Here is a 21,765-nt window from a genome sequence, read left to right on the forward strand (position 1 = left end):
AAATTTTTTTCTTATGAAATGATAGAGCTACCCATTTCATTATGTATGAGGTCAATTTTTTTTTATTGGAGTTAAAATTAACGTAGATATATGACCGAACCTAACCAACCCTACCTAACCTAACCTAACCTATCTTTATAGGTAAGGTTGGGTTAGGTAGCTGAAAAAGATAGGTTAGGTTAGGTTAGGTAGGTTAGGTAGTCGAAAAACAATTAATTCATGAAAACTTGGCTTATTAGGCAAATCGGGCCTTGCATAGTAGGCTGAAAAGTGCGTTCTGGCTATTAGGTACGACATATATATATATATATATATATATATATATATATATATATATATATATATATATATATATATATATATATATATATAATATATATATATATATGTCGTACCTAATAGCCAGAACTCACTTCTCAGCCTACTATTCAAGGCCCAATTTGCCTAATAAGCCAAGTTTTCCTGAATTAATATATTTACTATAATTTTTTTCTTATGAAATGATAAAGCAACCCTTTTCTCTATGTATGGGGTCAATTTTTTTTTATTGGAGTTAAAATTAACGTAGATATATGACCGAACCTAACCAACCCTACCTAACCTAACCTAACCTATCTTTATAGGTTAGGTTAGGTTAGGTAGCCGAAAAAGTTAGGTTAGGTTAGGTTAGGTAGGTTAGGTAGTCGAAAAAACATCAATTCATGAAAACTTGGCTTATTAGGCAAATCGGGCCTTGCATAGTGGGCTGAGAAGTGCGTTCTGGCTACTAGGTACGACATATATATATATATATATATATATATATATATATATATATATATATATATATATATATATATATATATATATATATATATATGTCGTACCTAGTAGCCAGAACGCACTTCTCAGCCTACTATGCAAGGCCCGATTTGCCTAATAAGTCAAGTTTTCCAGAATTAATATATTTTCTTTAATTTGTTTCTTATGAAATGATAAAGCTACCCATTTCATTATGTATGAGGTCAATTTTTTTTTATTGGAGTTAAAATTAACGTAGATATATGACCGAACCTAACCAACCCTACCTAACCTAACCTAACCTATCTTTATAGGTTAGGTTAGGTTAGGTAGCCTAAAAAGTTAGGTTAGGTTAGGTTAGGTAGGTTAGGTAGTCGAAAAACAATTAATTCATGAAAACTTAGCTTATTAGGCAAATCGGGCCTTGCATAGTAGGCTGAGAAGTGCGTTCTGGCTACTAGGTACGACATATATATATATATATATATATATATATATATATATATATATATATATATGTCGTACCTAGTAGCCAGAACTCACTTCTCAGCCTACTATGCAAGGCTAAATTTGCCTAATAAGCCAAGTTTTCATGAATTAATGTTTTTTCGACTACCTAACCTACCTAACCTAACCTAACCTAACTTTTTTGGCTACCTAACCTAACCTAACCTATAAAGATAGGTTAGGTTAGGTTAGGTAGGGTTGGTTAGGTTCGGTCATATATCTACGTTAATTTTGACTCCAATAAAAAAAAATTGACCTCATACATAATGAAATGGGTAACTTTATCATTTCATAAGAAAAAATTAGAGAAAATATATTAATTCAGTAAAACTTGGCTTATTAGGCAAATCGGGCCTTGCATAGTAGGCTGAGAAGTGCGTTCTGGCTACTAGGTACGACATATATATATATATATATATATATATATATATATGTCGTACCTAGTAGCCAGAACGCACTTCTCAGCCCACTATGCAAGGCCCGATTTGCCTAATAAGCCAAGTTTTCATGAATTGATGTTTTTTCGACTACCTAACCTACCTAACCTAACCTAACCTAACTTTTTCGGCTACCTAACCTAACCTAACCTATAAAGATAGGTTAGGTTAGGTTAGGTAGGGTTGGTTAGGTTCGGTCATATATCTACGTTAATTTTAACTCCAATAAAAAAAATTGACCTCATACATAATGAAATGGGTAGCTTTATCATTTCATAAGAAAAAAATTAGACAAAATAAATTAATTCAGGAAAACTTGGCTTATTACGCAAATCGAGCCTTGCATAGTAGGCTGAGAAGTGCGTTTTGGCTAGTAGGTACGACATATATATATATATATATATATATATGTCGTACCTAGTAGCCAGAACTCACTTCTGAGCCTACTATGCAAGGCCCAATTTGCCTAATAAGCCAAGTTTTCATGAATTAATTGCTTTTCGACTACCTAACCTACCTAACCTAACCTAACCTAACTTTTTCGGCTACCTGACCTAACCTAACCTATAAAGATAGATTAGGTTAGGTTAGGTAGGGTTGGTTAGGTTCGGTCATATATCTACGTTAATTTTAACTCCAATAAAAAAAATTGACCTCTTACATAATGAAATGGGTTGCTTTATCATTTCATAAGAAAAAATTTAGAGAAAATATATTAATTCATGAAAACTTGGCTTATTAGGCAAATCGGGCCTTGCATTGTAGGCTGAAAAGTGAGTTCTGGCTACTAGGTACGACATATATATATATATATATATATATATATAATATATATATATATATATAATACATATAATTTTTCTAACAGGTTCGTGGTGATGTCCAGCTAAGTGACGTCAACAACTTGGAAGTTAAGCTGGTGTATGAAAATGGAGGTACTTGTGACTCGCAACTTATCTTGCAGCACAAGTATGATGGTGAGCAGTACGTGACGGGTGCCAGCCTGGCCCTGACACAAGCTCACGCTCCCTGGCAAGTTGAGGGGGTCACTAGTCTGGGCCAGCCTGGCAACCAGCAAGCTACACATATCAAGTTAGATCTTCAGTCTCCCTTGTTAGCAGAACCTTTCCAGCTGCATGTAGAGTCTGATACCTCTGAAAACCGCCTAAACTTTCAAATTCTGGCAGGTATGGTGGGAAAGTTGTCACTTACATTATCCATGAAGGAAGAGCTGGAGGCAAGCACGCGCAAGTTTCTTGCCAGTCTCGACTTGGATACTCCTTGGACTGACCCCCTGCACCTCAATGTGACAAATTCCTATAATGAAGACAGCTTCATTACTACTCTTGATTTCTGGTCGTTCTTGTACCCAATAAACTCAATAACAGCTGAATTAAAGGCTTCATATGCGGATCCCAATGATCTTAAGGCCCATTTATATTTTTCACATGATCAGATTCAAGTTGTGATGGATTTAATTCACAATATCACCAGCAACAGTTTCAATGATCACTTTCAACTTTCTGTCAATAGATTAAAAATTAACTTTGATTTTGACACCGAATGGGATGAAAATTTTGTTCCAGTAACAGCAACGGGACAGTTTTCCGTGGATAACATTTTTGATCACAAACTGGAATTAACGTTTTCGCACATTAAAGAACATAATATGTTCAGTACTCAACTCATTGGACTTTGGGATAGCCAGATGTTTAAATTAGATTATAAACTTAATAGGAATGAGCCTTTATCATCGCTGAACAGGTCACAACCGACGCCTCAGGAACCAGACCATATTACCCAAACTGTTAACTCTAATTTTCACTTCATGTCTCCTTGGACCAAAAGCATCAAAGTTGATGTTACAATACAAATGGTGGATTCTGTACAAAATACTGCAATTGACGTATTACTTGATGAAGCTTCAGTTATGAGGCTCAAAGTCCAGACACAAGATCCCATCAGATGGTACCAGTCTGACGTCGTGCTGGAGGCCACGTCCTCCCTCTTTGACCAAATTGACATCAAGTGGAAGCACAGTCTGGAGTCGAAAAACTTTGTGCTCTTAGAAATCAGTCGTGGTGCCATGTTCCCGTCAAGTGACAATATATTCTACTTCAGAGGTACAAGTACTTTAATGTACAAGCAGGGATGGCTAAAGCAGGATTTTGAACAGCTAGAGATCAGCGCTACACTTCACCATGCAAGCTCACAAGTTAATTTTGATTCTAAACTAAGCATTGACTCTCAGTTCAGAGGGAACTTTCAAGTGAAATGGAATGAATATATATTTTTAATAACATCATCTGTATTCGAAGGCTTGATTTTCAAAGGCAAAGTTGGTGCTTCAGAGTTAGTCTATGGACTGGAAGTGAAATACGAGAAGGGAAACAGCACCATCCCAGATCTTTACTTTAAGTTGACAAAACATAAAGACGACATTCTAATCTTGGCAAGTAAATTTGATTCAGTCTATCCCAATTTTGATGCCTTGTTGACTGTAAAGGTCTTAGCGGAGACGAGCAGCACGGTCCAGAATGGTCAGCTGAGGCTCACAGCCGATCTCACAGATATCGAGAATTATATTTTCAGTGGCGCTTTTAAACTGGATTCTGATTTTAAAGGGTTTGAAAAATACTGGGCTGAACTAGATATTGGAATGAATGCCACGAATGAGTTTATTGGAGCTCACCTTCATGGACTTGTGCATATCGGTCATTGGCATTACAAAACTATATTAAATGGCTCACTTGATTTTCATCCTTCTTTCATTGTAAAATATTTAAATCAATATGACCTTATTTACAAAGAAAAATTGATAGACACAAAAGACATTAGTCTGTTGTTGAATATTTCACACAAAATCTACCAGGGCAAACTTTCAGTTAATTTTGGGCTTCATAAACCTCATTACTCTTTGTTCATCCTCTATAATGATGTGGACAAGCTTTTCAATAGTTACATTATTCCTGGTGAATCTAAAAAGTTTGAGATGTCAATTCAGGTCTTCAATAATAAAGTTTCTATAAATGTTCAGATTACTGATGGCGACGGATATAGATTCCAAGTTCTTCAGGGAAACATAAATTGGAATATAAAAAGAAAAAAGAAGCAGTTTAGCATTAATATCAATTCAGATTTTGATGCAGTCAGGAAAATAATTGGCCAAGTTATCTTGCTGCAAAGGAAAGACTTGGCAGCAAACGCCAAGTTAAGGGTTAACGACGAGAACTTTGTCGGCAGCTTAAGATATGTGTCTCAAGAACCACACAATACCGGCCAAATAATAGTGAAAGTTGATAATCATATTTATATTCCCGTGAAAACTGATGCTAAAATAAATTTTTCTTTCACTCAAGATCAATATCAATCTGATTTGGTGGTTGATCTAAATGATGAAAAAGAATGGTTTAGAGCCGATGTGAAAGCAAGTTTATCCGAATCACATATACAGCTTCAAGTTCCCTATAAAGGGTTAGAAAATATAGACGTATCCATGAATATTAACGCAGAAGATAAATGGGGAGTTAAAATGGCATTACAAGTTCCAAAGTTTTGTGCCAAGTTTGAAGGTATGCTTGATAAGTCTTTAACAAAGTCATCAATAAGCTTAAACGTTCAAGCAGACTGCACAGAAACAATATTTGACTTCAATTTCAGCTATAACCTTAAAGAAGATTCCTTTAATGCATTACGTGACTATTACGCTCAAACTTATGGCTTAATGTATAACTACAACGTTTCAAGTGCAGACTTCCCATACTCATTCCTGTTGACGTCAAGCATAAAAATAGAAGGACATCTTTATCCGGATCATTCGTTGGGTGTGGAATTTTCAACGGATTTCGAAATAGAGAAATATACTCTGTTTATTCGAGCATATGAAGTAAATTATAATGTAACACATTTCTTGTACAAGCATTCCTTCTCGGAACATAGCAAAGAAGTGTTCCTTGAAGTCAATCAAAACAAATTATTTTCACTTGAAGTCAAATATGATTTAAAGAAAACTCCGACAGAAGTCACTTACTTCCATTCGTTGTTTGGGTCACCATTAAACATAAAATTATCATTACAAACTAACGTAACTCATGGAAACGTGGAGTTTCTTCTGACAACAAACGCACCATTTGATCACGCTGAGCTCTTAGCAACCTATGATCTCAGGGACAAAAACGAAGCTTATCTTAAAGTAAGAACAACGCTGGGCGACGCTGACGGCAGGGCGGCGTTCCACAAGACGAACAGTTCCTTCTCTATAACAGTTGACTTAATCTCCAGCCTCCACTCGTCCCATGAATACTACATCAAACTGGACCATGAACATGAAGGTGATAATCACAAAATTAAACTTATCAGTGTGCAAGATGACATTGAGTTTCAGCTCAAGGGCTTCTCGCATAGGGAAGATGGCAGGTCTGTTCTCACGTTGAATCTCTTAACACCATTCAAGGAATATGAGAGTTTGGACATTGGTATCGGTTATCCTGATTCAGACACCCAGGAAACTTCCTATGAAGCTCATATCCATGCAGTTTCTTTAGGACATTTGTATGGGATTGATATTAACCATGATCATGAACCCTGGACACGTCAAAAGACGGAAATCGTGTTGTTATCCCCTTCAGATATGTTTGGTAATATCTCAGCCTCATTGATGTACGAGTTTGGAAGTCTCGCTGTTGCAGCGGCTCAACTTAATACCTCTCAAGGAAGTCTGGGAATAGACGGCACATTTGTAGTCCTAGACAGAAACGCAAGCCTCATTCTAAACTGTGACATGACACTGTTGGATTTCGGTCAATATTTCTTGAAGGCAATCATGCCTTTTGACCTCTTCCATGATGGTGAGATCCGTCTTGAGCGCCGTCATACAGATTGTAATTTTATTGGTCACTTCTCCACTGGTCGTGCCTTGACACGTGCAAACTTCAGTCTCATTTTAACCACTGAAGAACCTGTGCTGAAGAACACCTCTTATGTGCTCGGTTATATCCTTGACACTTCCCTAGAGATAAATTGTCAATTTGAAACTTGGAAAGTAAATGCAGTTTTTGAGCTTGTAAAAGATAAAGCAGGAGAGTTGTCAGGAAGTTTTGTGATTAAGACGAACATTCCCGACTATGAAGAGGTGGATGGAACTTGGGGCGTTGGCCACACAGCTCCCGCTTACTTTGCACAGATCAATATAAATATACAGCAAATGGGAACTATAACATTCAACTCTACAGTTGATATCCAGCCGAATGGTGCCAGGAAAGTATTGGAAAGTATGAAAGTAAATATTGTTTTTGGATCCCCCTACACACTGACTCATCATCTACAGGCAGAATACAATACAGGCGTATTCAGCATTGATGCCTCGTATAAATATGGTCTTGATATCTTCCATATTAAATTAAATTCAAAACTTAAACGTAAAATTGGTACATTCTCATTAACTGGGAATATTCCAGTACAAGGAATTTCTACATTTAACATTGACTTCAATTACAAATTGAAAGAAGCCTTTGAGATTGATGTGAGTGGAGCGGTTGAAGAGGCATCCTTACAGGCCGGCCTTCAGGTAGGCCCAGACGGAGCAGTGGGGTCAGCGACGGCCTCTGTAGCATCACCGTTTATTGTGCCAGTAAACGCAGCGTTGAACTGGTCTTTCATTAAGAGTCCATTGCAGCTTGAGGCAAGCTGTGCTTGGGGCGAACACACTTCAGAACTGAAGGTGATCGCCAAGGACAACGTCAACTCTAAGCAGCTCGAGTTCCTGCTAACAACGCCATTCATCGAGTTTAACAAATTAGATATCAGAGCCCAGTATATTCTCTCCGAGTCTAACGAGCTTCGTATATCTTTTGACATTGGTGTGAATCACCATACCTTCAGTATGGAATCTACGTTCGTAGACAATATTACTGATAACAAGGTCGAAATTTCTGCACTTATGAATGCATTTGATAAGGAAGGATCTCTCAAAATGACATTTGGGACACGTGGTAACGTGTATGAAGGTAAAGTCTTCGCTACAGTTACTGGCTACGAGGCTTTCCACTTTACCATTAGTTTGGATACACAGCATATCCACTCGAGCGCCAAGTACGGCCAAATCGGTGTATTTAATGTCAATATGAACGTCTCCAGAATAATTCTTGAATTGTCTTGGGCTGAGCACAAGTTCAATCTGACCTCTGCTCTAGCGCCACGAGGTGATGGCTACCAGCTTGAGCTGAGTCTAACTAGCTCCGTAACAAAGCCAGTGACAGCAAATATTTCCTATTCCGAACATGATGGTCATATCAATTATATTGGTCACATAACTGTAGGGGAAACAGTCTACACAGTAAATGCTGCGGTTCAACTCATTATAGAGCAATCTTCGCTAGAGTTTCGCTTTGAATCCACTGATAATCCACGCACTCCAATTATTGTGAAGGCCATGTATGACTTAACAAATTTCTTAAATTATAGAATGAATAGTATGACCGATCTGGCCTCGGCTTCCTTTGAATGGGGAGATGTACTAACAGTCGCCGTTAAAGGCATGACCAATAACAATCGTGTTAAGATCAATATCGAAATATCTACACCATTTAAATCCCTGCCTCAACTCCTCATTGGCTACGATGGGGAATTCTCGTACGAGAAATCAGCTGTTGACTTTACATTCACAGTCTTTGTTGACTGGAGTAAGCGGATCACTCTCACTGGCTTCTTCAAGTTGAAGAACGAACAGCTTGACCTTCACGGTGCCTTGACCACACCTTTTACAGCAATAGAGCGGCTCTCTGTTTCCTTAAAGTTTAATCCAAGTCACATTAAGTTGTCCTTGGTTCACAATAACGATGAATGGAGCATACTGGGCGACTATCAACTTTCTCCAACATTTGCTTTGACACTAACTGGAAAAACACCAATTTCTGGCTATGAAGAAATTGTCTTTGAGTCTTCTGCTGGGTTCAAAAATGGTTTATACATAATTAAAGCAAATCTATCCTGGCAAAAAAACAGCTCAGTAAGAATTCATGTTCAAGCAGAAATGTGGAATTTAGAAATACAAGTGTATACTCCATGGGAATTTTTGAAAGAAGTTATATTCAAGACTTCTCTGAGAACAGAAAGTGAAGAGTTAATGTATAGCGCTGCTCTAGAGTGGGATTCAATAAATGCATCATTAACACTCATTTACTCTCCAGTGCAGTTCAAGTTGCTTGGTAGATACGAGGAGAACAACTTGGAAGTTGTGCTCGCCAGGCTCGACTATATATATGATGGACAGGAATTAAAATCTGAAATTGAATTACAAACTCCTCTTAAATCTTTTACGTCACTGGACGCTGCTCTCGATCTGGGATTAGAAGGGCACCAGTTCAGAAGTAAAGTCATCAGTAATGGTAAGACCACTGTAATAGAGGGAATATTGTCTGTCACAGGTGGGAAGTTTACCGTGGATATTCCTGCTTTAGGAGACTTTATATGGAGAATGGAAGCCTCCAACATTTGGATGAAAATGGACACACAAGTATCCTTAGTCTACCCACCGTCAATTCCTCCACTAACCATTAACCTCAACTATCAGATTAATCCAAATAGTGGACAAGGGAAACTGCACATAAGGTTTGAAAGTTTAGACCAATGGCTAGAGTCGCTAAACTTCACTATTTCTGCTGATCATGTTCAAGCTTTTACATTCATTGAGGCTTCATCAGCTCTGTTTTTGAAGTTCAAAAGTCAAGAATTATTACAATATAATGTTAATATGAGCAGTAGTACCAAGAATGGTCAGGCATCTTTGGCTGTTGTTTATAAGGATAAGTTTACCAACATCCCGTATCAAATGTCGTTCAAAATTTCATTACTGAACATGTTCTTAGAAGAAGGAATTGTAGAATTTATTTTATCGAAAGGAGCGGAGCAAATATACAAGTTGTCATACGAAACAACATTTCCGGTTGAGGGATCATCTACTCGACAAGTAGCATGGAAGTCACCTGACTGGGCTGCTGATATCCGGATTACAATTACTGGAACATCCAATAGAATTTCCTTCTCTTATCCAGACCCATCAATGAGACACACACTGCTTTTGACTTGGCCTGAAGATTTTAATTTGGAGAAGTTTACGGTTGGAGGTGAAATTAATTCGCCATATATAGAAAAGATCACCTTTAATGTGAATTTTATGGTTCAACAAAAGTTTTCATTTTCACTGGACTCTAGAATATCTTACGGCTTGAAGGATATTTACGTGACGGGAATATTGCAGTACACGAGGAAGCTGCATCAGGCCAAGTGCGAGGTTCAGGTGACATCAGACTGGCTGGGTGCGCACTCCTTAAAGACCAACTTCCATTGGCTCCATAACATTACCGGGAGCCTTAAGCTAGACAGCGGGGATGAGAAGCACATCGTGAAGCTGCACGTGAACCTCAGTGACCGCACTCTACAGCTTACTGCTAATTCTCCTTGGCTTCCCTACCAAAATATACTCGTAACAGGAACATTTGACTATGTTCAAAATGAATCCTTAAGCATTAGATTCGAGGGTGAGATGACAGGAGGCGCAGGAGGAGGTAAAGTTGCCGCCAAGGCTGAGCTTGGGAGTGGGGCCTCCAACACCACCTTGCTCGCATCTCTCACACAAGACGGAGAAGAGCTTCTCAAAATATCTCTGATGACCAAGTTTGATGAGGAAAATATTAAGATAGTAATGACAGTAGATAGTGTTATTCCAGAGTTATCTACTATTTTCTCATTTGAGTTTTCCGACCGATACAGCTCAAGGGTTTTAAGTATAACGGTGTATAACAAATATCTTTTAAAACATACAGATTTATTTATAGAAATCAGTAAATATTGGAGAAGCAGACATACAATTACGCTTTATTATGACAACTTACAATTTGCTCTTTATTCTTACTTGGGTACTGAAGACAAAAATTTCAATATCGAATTAAAAAGTGACTGTTTTAAGATAAGAATAAGTAGTACACTAGAACACATAAACTATAAATATTTTTCCTGGAAGTTGAAAACATCTTTTGAAGCTTTACAAGAGGTTAATATAAGAATAGTGTGGACAGATATTATTGAAGACATTGCTGTGTACATTAGAATGAAGAACGATAAGGAAATCATCTTTAAGGTTCATTCTTCCCCAGATTCAGTAATGGGTAGAAGTGTCTCTGTCTCTCTGACAACACCGTTTAAGGGTTACGAGAAGATTGTTCTGGTGACTCCTCAGTTTGATCCCATGAACAATAATATCTTCAGCGTGCTGCTGGAATACCCAGGAGGAAAAGTGGGTATTATTATCAGGATGGAGCTTAATGCTCGTTACCCAGTTATGCAATTCAGTATTTACCTCCCATTTGAAAAATATGAAATAATGTCCTTTCATATGGAGACAACGTCAATGATGTCTATATTTGAACTGCGAGTTGGCAAAGTAGGAATTACTTTATCAGCAGCAATTCCGTTGAATACAGATGCAGTTCAAGTAGAGTTTGTAGTAAGACTTAATGAAAATAGCATAAAGACTATTATACGAGCACTTGATCAGTTCCATAAAATTATAAGATTATCATTGCAAGTTGAATTTTATCCTAAAGATACTTTTGGTATTGATTTATTCTTGACAGAGTTTGAGTACAAACCATGTGAAAGAATTTATTTTGCGATGAGAACTGACAAAGAGGAGCTAATTAAGGCTCACGTAGGTTGGGGGTCAGACAAAGTCTTTGCAATCACCACTCCCAAACGATATCCAGGTTTCCTGATTCTTAACTTGGAGACAACCAAGGAGCTTAATGACTACGGTCTTCAATTCGGGTTTGCCCTCAGAAAAGATGGTTCTTGGGAAACTTACGGTTTCCATGCACGTCAAGAAATACTTGAAGCAGGCCGCCATTTATCACTCTCCGCGGAAGTTTCAGAAAGTCAGTTTCACGTTGAAGGAACTTTCTCTCTCAGTTCTCTGCACTGGAACGAGAGTTTAATATTTGAGTTAAACAGACGAAAAATTGGTTACAAAGTTGTGTTGGAGATGGATCCTGGGCTCCTCAGCAGCACATACGACGGTGATATCACTTTGCTTCTGCCTACTCGCAAGCTGCATTATAAAGCTAATGCCACTCATAGCTTTAGGGAGTTAGAAATGTTGTCATATTTCGCTTGGAATGAATATGAGACTGAAAAAGTACCATTCACCTTAAGGTTAAATTATGTTGACAATTCTTTGTTTGGACACACGAAGCATTATTTAAAGACGATCTTGAGTCATCCTGATATCAAGGACATCATCTTCCAAGGTAATGTTACCCAGGCGCGAAATTCACCACTGTATGGCATAGCAGAACTGAGAGATGGAAATTCTGCTGAGCGAGATATTGAGTTGGTGCTTGAGGTACATCCGGCCTTAGACAACAACGAGCACAGTGTGTTAGTCAGCATCTCACAACCCGCCTCAGGGTTCCTCCTTAGCTTGAGTGCAAGGGTGGTGGAGTCGGTGCTCACTACAGCACACTACACACTCGGGTACTGGAGTCTATCTCAGGAAACGTGGCACAACTTGCAAATCTCAACTGATGTGACTACAAATGATAGTGGATATAATTTTGCGGCTAAAGTTTCAGCCCCTCAGAGTCAGTGGGGTTATAGCTACAAAGGCAGCATCCATTCACGGGATAATTTAGTCAAGCTCAAATTACAAGGAAACTCGGAACAATTTGAAGATTTTTGGAAGATTGGCACAGACATAAACAAGCATTTACCCGAGCTGCTTTTGTATTTAGATGTTGGGCAAAAATCTCAAGAAGAATATGAAGAAGGGAGAATTAGAATTGGCTTGCATAACCCACTAGAGCTTGGGGCTATACTAGACCACAAAAGATTTGGCAAGCGGAGCCAAGATTGTGCAATAGGTCTGAGGCTTTTAACGTCGGATATCCTCCAGTTCATCGTAGAATATGATCCGTCATTGGACTATAGTGATAGCAGTTTGTGGGCCCAGTTGACCTCACCTGCAGATAAAATGGTGAAGGCTTGGCAGCGTGATGCAACCTTCACCGCATCAGCCCTCAAACACTGGGTGTCAGCAGAGGCTCCAACTGTTGCTGACGTCCTGCTCAATAAGCAAACTCTGCAAGCAGTGTGGGAGAGTGAGAAGGAGAGCTTCGGAGACTTCATGAGGGACTACCAGGCAGTTGTCTCCAGCATCAGTGAAGGCACCATGGTCATCTGGAGAGAGTCTCTGCACCCGGCGGTCCTCACTCTTCACCACCACGTTGGCAGCATGTGAGTACAAGTCATTTATTTTCCCCCCCTCACCTTGATATTAGTAATTTTATATAATAAAGTTTGACTGATATTAATAACAACATTATTTTGTTATCATATTTCATAGATACTGGAGACAAACTAAATTTGTTTCAGTTTTTGGTTATCTCCTGCTGGAACGCATTCCACAAATTCGAAGATTTGCATCGATTGTGCTCTAATTCCCTCTTATTCCATTTACCTTATTAAATCTGTTTGTCTAACACCATTAGCGAGTTAAGGTTACATTAATATAAACCAGGAACCTGGACAGGGTGGTTATCGTAATATTCTAGGCCACTAATGTTGGTCCAGTAATAGAATATGTTGTGTGGAATCCTCACTTGAACATACCTAGATCATATCTAGACAAATCGTGATATCTGTTGAAAACTGCCGCCGTTTTCTGTCTGTCTGTCTGTCTGTCTGTCTGTCTGTCTGTCTGTCTGTCTGTCTGTCTCTCTCTCTCTCTCTCTCTCTCTCTCTCTCTCTCTCTCTCTCTCTCTCTCTCTCTCTCTCTCTCTCTCTCTCTCTCTCTCTCTCTCTCTCTCTCTCTCTCTCTCTCTCTCTCTCTCTCTCTCTCTCTCTCTCTCTCTCTCTCTCTCTCTCTCTCTCTCTCTCTCTCTCTCTCTCTCTCTCTCTCTCTCTCTCTCTCTCTCTCTCTCTCTCTCTCTCTCTCTCATTCACTTTCTCACTCACTATCTCTATCCCTAGCCCACATACGCACACAGGTACCCACGCGCGCGCGCCCGCGCGCACACACACACACACACACACACACACACACACACACACACACACACACACACACACACACACACACACACACACACACACACACACACACACACACACACACCACACACACACACACACACACACACACACACACACACACACACACACACACACACACACACACACACACACACACACACACACACACACACACACACACACACACACACACACACACACACACACACACACACACACACACACACACACACACACACACACACACACACACACACACACACACACACACACACACACACACACACACACACACACACACACACACACACACACACACACACACACACACACACACACACACACACACACACACACACACACACAAGGAATAACAGGACACTGGAGAGCAGAGAAAGATACCAGAATGCCAGGAATGAATATGTCAGGATGAGAAGAGAGGCAGAAAGACAATACGAAAATGACATCGCAAGCAAGGCAAAGACTCAGCCTAAATTGTTGCATAGCCACATTAGGAGAAAAACAACAGTAAAGGAACAGGTTATGAGATTAAGGATAGGGGCGGAAGGATTCACTACAAATGACAAGGAAGTGTGTGAGGAATTGAATAAGAAATTCCAGGAGGTCTTCACCTTAGAACAAGGAGAAATTCCAGAGGTAAGTGAGGGAATAGCTAACCAGGAACCACTGGAAGAGTTTGAGATTACCAGTGGGGAAGTAAGGAAGTGTTTACTAGAGTTGGACGTGACGAAGGCTATAGGCCCAGATGGAATCTCCCCTTGGGTTCTAAAGGAAGGAGCAAGAGAACTGAGCCTACCACTCTCCATAGTGTATAACAAATCACTGGCAACAGGGGAACTGCCAGATACTTGGAAAGCAGCTAACGTAGTCCCGATATACAAGAAAGGGGATAGACAGGAGGCACTGAACTACAGGCCAGTGTCCCTAACCTGCATACCATGCAAGCTGATGGAGAAGATTGTGCGAAAAAAACTAGTGGAGCATCTGGAGCGAAGGAACTTTGTAACACAGCATCAACATGGGTTCAGGGATGGCAGGTCCTGCCTCACAGGGTTACTTGAATTCTACGACCAGGCAACAAAAATAAGGCAAGAAAGAGAAGGGTGGGCAGACTGCATATTTTTGGATTGTCAGAAAGCCTTTGATACAGTGCCACACAAGAGGCTAGTGCGAAAGTTGGAGATGCAGGCTGGAGTGAGAGGGAAGGTACTCCGGTGGATAGAGGAATACCTAAGCAACAGGAGACAACGAGTCTGTGTGAGGGGTGAGGCCTCAGATTGGCGAGACGTCACAAGTGGAGTCCCGCAGGGGTCAGTCCTTGGACCTATACTGTTTCTGGTATATGTAAATGATCTCCCAGAGGGTATAGATTCGTTCCTCTCAATGTTTGCCGACGATGCAAAAATTATGAGGAGGATTGAAACAGAGGATGATAGTAGGAGGCTACAAGATGACCTGGATAGACTGAGTGAATGGTCCAACAAATGGCTGTTGAAGTTCAACCCGAGTAAATGCAAAGTAATGAAACTAGGCAGTGGAAACAGGAGGCCAGGCACAGGATACAGAATAGGAGATGAAGTACTTAATGAAACAGACAGAGAGAAAGATCTAGGAGTTGATATCACACCAAACCTGTCTCCTGAAGCCCACATAAAGAGAATAACGTCTGCGGCATATGCGAGGCTGGCTAACATCAGAACGGCGTTCAGGAACCTGTGTAAGGAATCATTCAGAATCTTGTACACCACATATGTAAGACCAATCCTGGAGTATGCGGCCCCAGCATGGAGCCCGTATCTTGTCAAGCACAAGACGAAGCTGGAAAAAGTCCAGAGGTATGCTACTAGACTAGTCCCAGAACTAAGAGGCATGAGTTATGAGGAAAGGCTGCGGGAAATGCACCTCACGACACTGGAAGACAGAAGAGTAAGGGGGGACATGATCACAACCTACAAAATCCTCAGGGGAATCGACCGGGTAAACAAGGATGAACTATTCAACACTGGTGGGACGCGAACAAGGGGACACAGGTGGAAGCTGAGTACCCAAATGAGCCACAGAGACGTTAGAAAGAACTTTTTCAGTGTCAGAGTAGTTAGTAAATGGAATGCATTAGGAAGTGATGTGGTGGAGGCTGACTCCATACACAGTTTCAAGTGTAGATATGATAGAGCCCAATAGGCTCAGGAATCTGTACACCAGTTGATTGACGGTTGAGAGGCGGGACCAAAGAGCCAGAGCTCAACCCCCGCAAGCACAATTAGGTGAGTACAATTAGGTGAGTACACACACACACACATACACACACATACACACACACACACACACACACACACACACACACACACACACACACACACACACACACACACACACACACACACACACACACACACACACACACACACACACACACACACACACACACACACACACACACACACACACACACACACACACACACACACACACACACACACACACACACACACACACACACACACACACACGGGGGGACATGATCACCACATTCAAGATTCTGAAGGGGATTGATAGGGTAGATAAAGACAGTCTATTTAACACAAGGGGAACACGCACAAGGGGACACAGGTGGAAACTGAGTGCCCAAATGAGCCACAGAGATATTAGAAAGAACTTTTTTAGTGTCACAGTGGTTGACAAATGGAATGCATTAGGCAGTGATGTGGTGGAGGCTGACTCCATACACAGTTTCAAGTGTAGATATGACAGAGCCCGATAGGCTCATGAACATGTACACCTGTTGATTGACGGTTGAGAGGCGGGACCAAAGAGCCAGAGCTCAACCCCCGCAAACACAACTAGGTGAGTACAACTAGGTGAGTACACACACACACACACACACACACACACACACACACACACACACACACACACACACACACACACACACACACACACACACACACACACACACACACACACACACCGTCTTATAGAAGACGGCGAATGTGGTCCCAATATACAAAAAGGGCGACAGGCAAGAGGCACTGAACTACAGGCCAATGTCCTTGACTTGTATACCATGCAAGGTGATGGAGAAGATTGTGAGAAAAAACCTGGTAACACATCTGGAGAGAAGGGACTTCATGACAAATCGCCAGCATGGGTTCAGGGAGGGTAAATCTTGCCTGACTGGCTTAATAGAATTCTATGACCAGGTGACACAGATTAAGCAAGAAAGAGAGGGCAGGGCGGACTGCATTTTCTTGGATTGTCGGAAAGCCTTTGACCCAGTACCGCATAAGAGGCTGGTACATAAGCTGGAGAGACAGGCAGGTGTAGCTGGTAAGGTGCTCAAGTGGATAAGGGAGTACCTAAGCAATAGGAAGCAGAGAGTTACGGTGAGGGGTGAGACCTCCGATTGGCGTGAAGTCACCAGTGGAGTCCCACAGGGCTCTGTACTCGGTCCTATCTTGTTTCTGATATATGTAAATAATCTCCCGGAGGGTATCGATTCATTTCTCTCAATGTTTGCGGACGATGCCAAAATTATGAGAAGAATTAAGACAAAGAAGGACAGCTTGGGGCTTCAAGAAGACCTAGACAAGCTGAAGGAATGGTCGAGCAAGTGGTTGTTAGAGTTCAACCGAACCAAATGTAATGTAATGAAGATAGGTGTAGGGAGCAGGAGGCCAAATACAAGGTATCATCTGGGAGAGGAAATTCTTCAGGAGTCAGAGAAAGAAAAAGACTTGGGAGTTGATATCACGCCAGACCTGTCTCCTGCAGCACATATCAAGAGGATAACATCAGCGGCATATGCCAGGCTGGCCAACATACGAACGGCATTCAGAAATTTGTGTAAAGAATCATTCAGAACTTTGTATACCACATATGTCAGACCAATCCTGGAGTATGCAGCCCCAGCATGGTGTCCATATCTAGTCAAGGATAAGACTAAACTGGAAAAGGTTCAAAGATTTGCCACCAGACTAGTACCCGAGCTGAGAGGTATGAGCTACGAGGAGAGACTGCGGGAATTGAACCTCACTTCGCTGGAAGACAGAAGAGTTAGGGGGGACATGATCACTACATTCAAGATTCTCAAGGGAATTGATAGGGTAGATAAAGACAGGCTATTTAGCACAAGGGGCACACGCACAAGGGGACACAGGTGGAAACTGAGCGCCCAAATGAGCCACAGAGATATTAGAAAGAACTTTTTTAGTGTCAGAGTGGTTAACAAATGGAATGCATTAGGAAGTGATGTGGTGGAGGCTGACTCCATACACAGTTTCAAGTGTAGATATGATAGAGCCCAATAGGCTCAGGAATCTGTACACCTGTTGATTGACGGTTGAGAGGCGGGACCGAAGAGCCAGAGCTCAACCCCCGTAAACACAACTAGGTGAGTACTAGGTGAGTACACACATACACACACACACACACACACACACACACACACACACACACACACACACACACACACACACACACACACACACACACACACACACACACACACACACACACACACACACACACACACACACACACACACACACACACACACACACACACACACACACACACACACACACACTACGACGGGCTGGGGTCTCGTAGCCTGGTGGATAGCGCGCAGGACTCGTAATTCTGTGGCGCGGGTTCGATTCCCGCACGAGGCAGAAACAAATGGGCAAAGTTTCTTTCACCCTAAGTGCCCCTGTTACCTAACAGTAAATAGGTACCTGGGAGTTAGTCAGCTGTCACAGGCTGCTTCCTGGGATGTGTGTGTGTGGTGTGGGGAAAAAAAAAAAAAAAAAAAAAAAAAAAAAAGTAGTTAGTAAACAGTTGATTGACAGTTGAGAGGCGGGCCGAAAGAGCAAAGCTCAACCCCCGCAAAAACACAACTAGTAAACACACACACACAAAAGGTGCTCTAGTGGATAAGGGAGTATCTACGCAACAGGAAACAGCGAGTAACTGTGAGTGGGGGAGACATCAGAGTGGCGAGATGTCACCAGCGGAATCCCACAGGGCTCTGTGGGACCCATCCTGTTTCTAATATATGTAAACTATCTTATAGAGGGAATAGACTCATTCCTCTCAAAGTTTGCTGATGATGCAAAAATTATGAGAAGAATAAAGACAGATGATGATAGACAGAGACTACAGGGCGACCCGGACAAACTGGAGGAATGGTCTAAAATATGGCTATTAAAGTTCAATTCAAGAAACTGTAAATTAATGAAATTAGGCGAAGGGAGCAGAAGGCTGAACACAAGGTACCATCTGGGAGGTGAAATCCTGCAAGAGTCAAATAAAGAGAAAGATCTGGGGGTTGATATCACACCGAACATGTCCCCAGAGGCCCACATCAAATGGATATCATCAGCGGCATATGCTAGATTGGCCAACATAAGAACTACCTATAGAAACTTGTGTAAGGAATCGTTCAGGACCTTGTATACCACTTATGTCAGACCAATCCTGGAATATGCAGCTCCAGCCTGGAGTCCATACCTAGTTAAACACAAGACAATGTTAAAGATTCAGACGTTCGCAACCAAGTTAGTCCCAGAACTGAGAGGTATGAGCTATGAGGAAAGGCTACGGATACTAAACCTCACATCCCTAGAAGACAGAAGAGTAAGGGGAGACTTGATAATGACCTGCAAAATTCTCTGGGGGATTTACTGGGTGGATAAAGACAAACTATTTAGCATGGGTGCAACACGAACAAGGGAACACAGGTGGTAAATTAGTTCCCAAATTAGCCACAGAGACATCAGAAATTATTTTTTTTCAGTGTCAGAATAGTTAACAAATGGAATGCATTAGGCAATGATGTGGTGAAGGCTGACTTCGTACACGGTTTCAAACGTAGATATGATAGAGCCCAATAGGCTCCGGAATCTGTACACCAGTTGATTGACGGTTGAGAGGCTTGACCAACGAGCCAAAGCTCAACCCCCGCAAGCACAACTCGTTAAGTACACACCTACAGGGAGGTAGAGAGGGGGGGGCGGGAAAGGCTGGGTAGACGTAGTGTCTACGATTGTTTAGGTAACTTGTATATCTACAATCTTCAAATTCATTAATATGTCATTAATTATTCTAGATTTGATCAATTCTAATCTTCTTGCTCTTTGTACTGGATGGACCTCATGTTCTCATGTGAGATGTCTTCCAGCACTTACAGCTTGCCTGCACCACCTTGCTCATGTGTGGTCGTTGAGTGTGTTAGTGTGTACTCGTCCCAGTGGTCGTCCTACACTCAAGTGTGTACTCGTCCCAGTGGTCGTCCTACACTCAAGTGTGTACTCGTCCCAGTGGTCGTCCTTCACTCAAGTGTGTACTCGTCCCAGTGGTCGTCCTTCACTCAAGTGTGTACTCGTCCCAGTGGTCGTCCTTCACTCAAGTGTGTACTCGTCCCAGTGGTCGTCCTACACTCAAGTGTGTACTCGTCCCAGTGGTCGTCCTACACTCAAGTGTGTACTCGTCCCAGTGGTCGTCTTTCACTCAAGTGTGTACTCGTCCCAGTGGTCGTCCTTCACTCAAGTGTGTACTCGTCCCAGTGGTCGTCTTTCACTCAAGTGTGTACTCGTCCCAGTGGTCGTCCTTCACTCAAGTGTGTACTCGTCCCAGTGGTCGTCCTACACTCAAGTGTGTACTCGTCCCAGTGGTCGTCCTACACTCAAGTGTGTACTCGTCCTTCACTCAAGTGTGTACTCGGCCCAGTGGTCGTCCTACACTCAAGTGTGTACTCGTCCCAGTGGTCGTCCTACACTCAAGTGTGTACTCGTCCTAGTGGTCGTCCTTCACTCAAGTGTGTACTCGTCCCAGTGGTCGTCCTACACTCAAGTGTGTACTCGTCCTTCACTCAAGTGTGTACTCGTCCTAGTGGTCGTCCTTCACTCAAGTGTGTACTCGGCCCAGTGGTCGTCCTTCACTCAAGTGTGTACTCGGCCCAGTGGTCGTCCTACACTCAAGTGTGTACTCGTCCCAGTGGTCGTCCTACACTCAAGTGTGTACTCGTCCCAGTAGTCGTCCTTCACTCAAGTGTGTACTCGTCCTTCACTCAAGTGTGTACTCGCCCCAGTGGTCGTCCTTCACTCAAGTGTGTACTCGTCCCAGTGGTCGTCCTACACTCAAGTGTGTACTCGTCCCAGTGGTCGTCCTACACTCAAGTGTGTACTCGTCCCAGTGGTCGTCCTTCACTCAAGTGTGTACTCGTCCCAGTGGTCGTCCTTCACTCAAGTGTGTACTCGTCCCAGTGGTCGTCCTACACTCAAGTGTGTACTCGTCCCTGTGGTCGTCCTACACTCAAGTGTGTACTCGTCCCTGTGGTCGTCCTACACTCAAGTGTGTACTCGTCCCTGTGGTCGTCCTACACTCAAGTGTGTGTCCCTCTCCGCCTCCCTCAATACGTGTATTACTACGGCTAACCTCACACATCTGTTCACTTCCTCCTTGTACCATCACCTTAAGGGAGCTTCCTCCTTGTACCATCACCTTAAGGGAGCTTCATCCTTGTACCATAACCTTAAGGGAGCTTCATCCTTGTACCATCACCTTAAGGGAGCTTCATCCTTGTACCATAACCTTAAGGGAGCTTCATCCTTGTACCATCACCTTAAGGGAGCTTCCTCCTTGTACCATAACCTTAAGGGAGCTTCCTCCTTGTACCATAACCTTAAGGGAGCTTCATCCTTGTACCATCACCTTAAGGGAGCTTCCTCCTTGTACCATCACCTTAAGGGAGCTTCCTCCTTGTACCATAACTTCATCCTTGTACCATCACCTTAAGGGAGCTTCATCCTTCACATTTGCACATACAGCAGCAAATGTGTTGTTGTGATAAGCAAGCGAATATAATCTATTCCTCAGGAAAGCCTGTAAGTGGCGTCAGGTTTAATAATGGTAAACAAAATTGAATGTTTAATGTTCG

At 41.9% G+C, this 21,765-nt stretch overlaps 1 protein-coding gene across 1 annotated transcript in view; it reads left to right on the forward strand.

Annotated features, from left to right (window-relative positions):
* Positions 1-21,765, forward strand: part of LOC123770248 (uncharacterized) — a 327,397-nt gene that overhangs the window by 227,100 nt on the left and 78,532 nt on the right. The window contains exon 29 of the mRNA XM_069339624.1: positions 2,593-13,010. Coding sequence (XP_069195725.1) covers positions 2,593-13,010 — 10,418 coding nt within the window. The remainder of the gene's footprint in view (positions 1-2,592; positions 13,011-21,765) is intronic.

This window comes from Procambarus clarkii, chromosome 42, assembly GCF_040958095.1.
Source record: "Procambarus clarkii isolate CNS0578487 chromosome 42, FALCON_Pclarkii_2.0, whole genome shotgun sequence".
In the NCBI taxonomy this organism is placed as follows: Eukaryota; Metazoa; Arthropoda; class Malacostraca; order Decapoda; family Cambaridae; genus Procambarus; species Procambarus clarkii.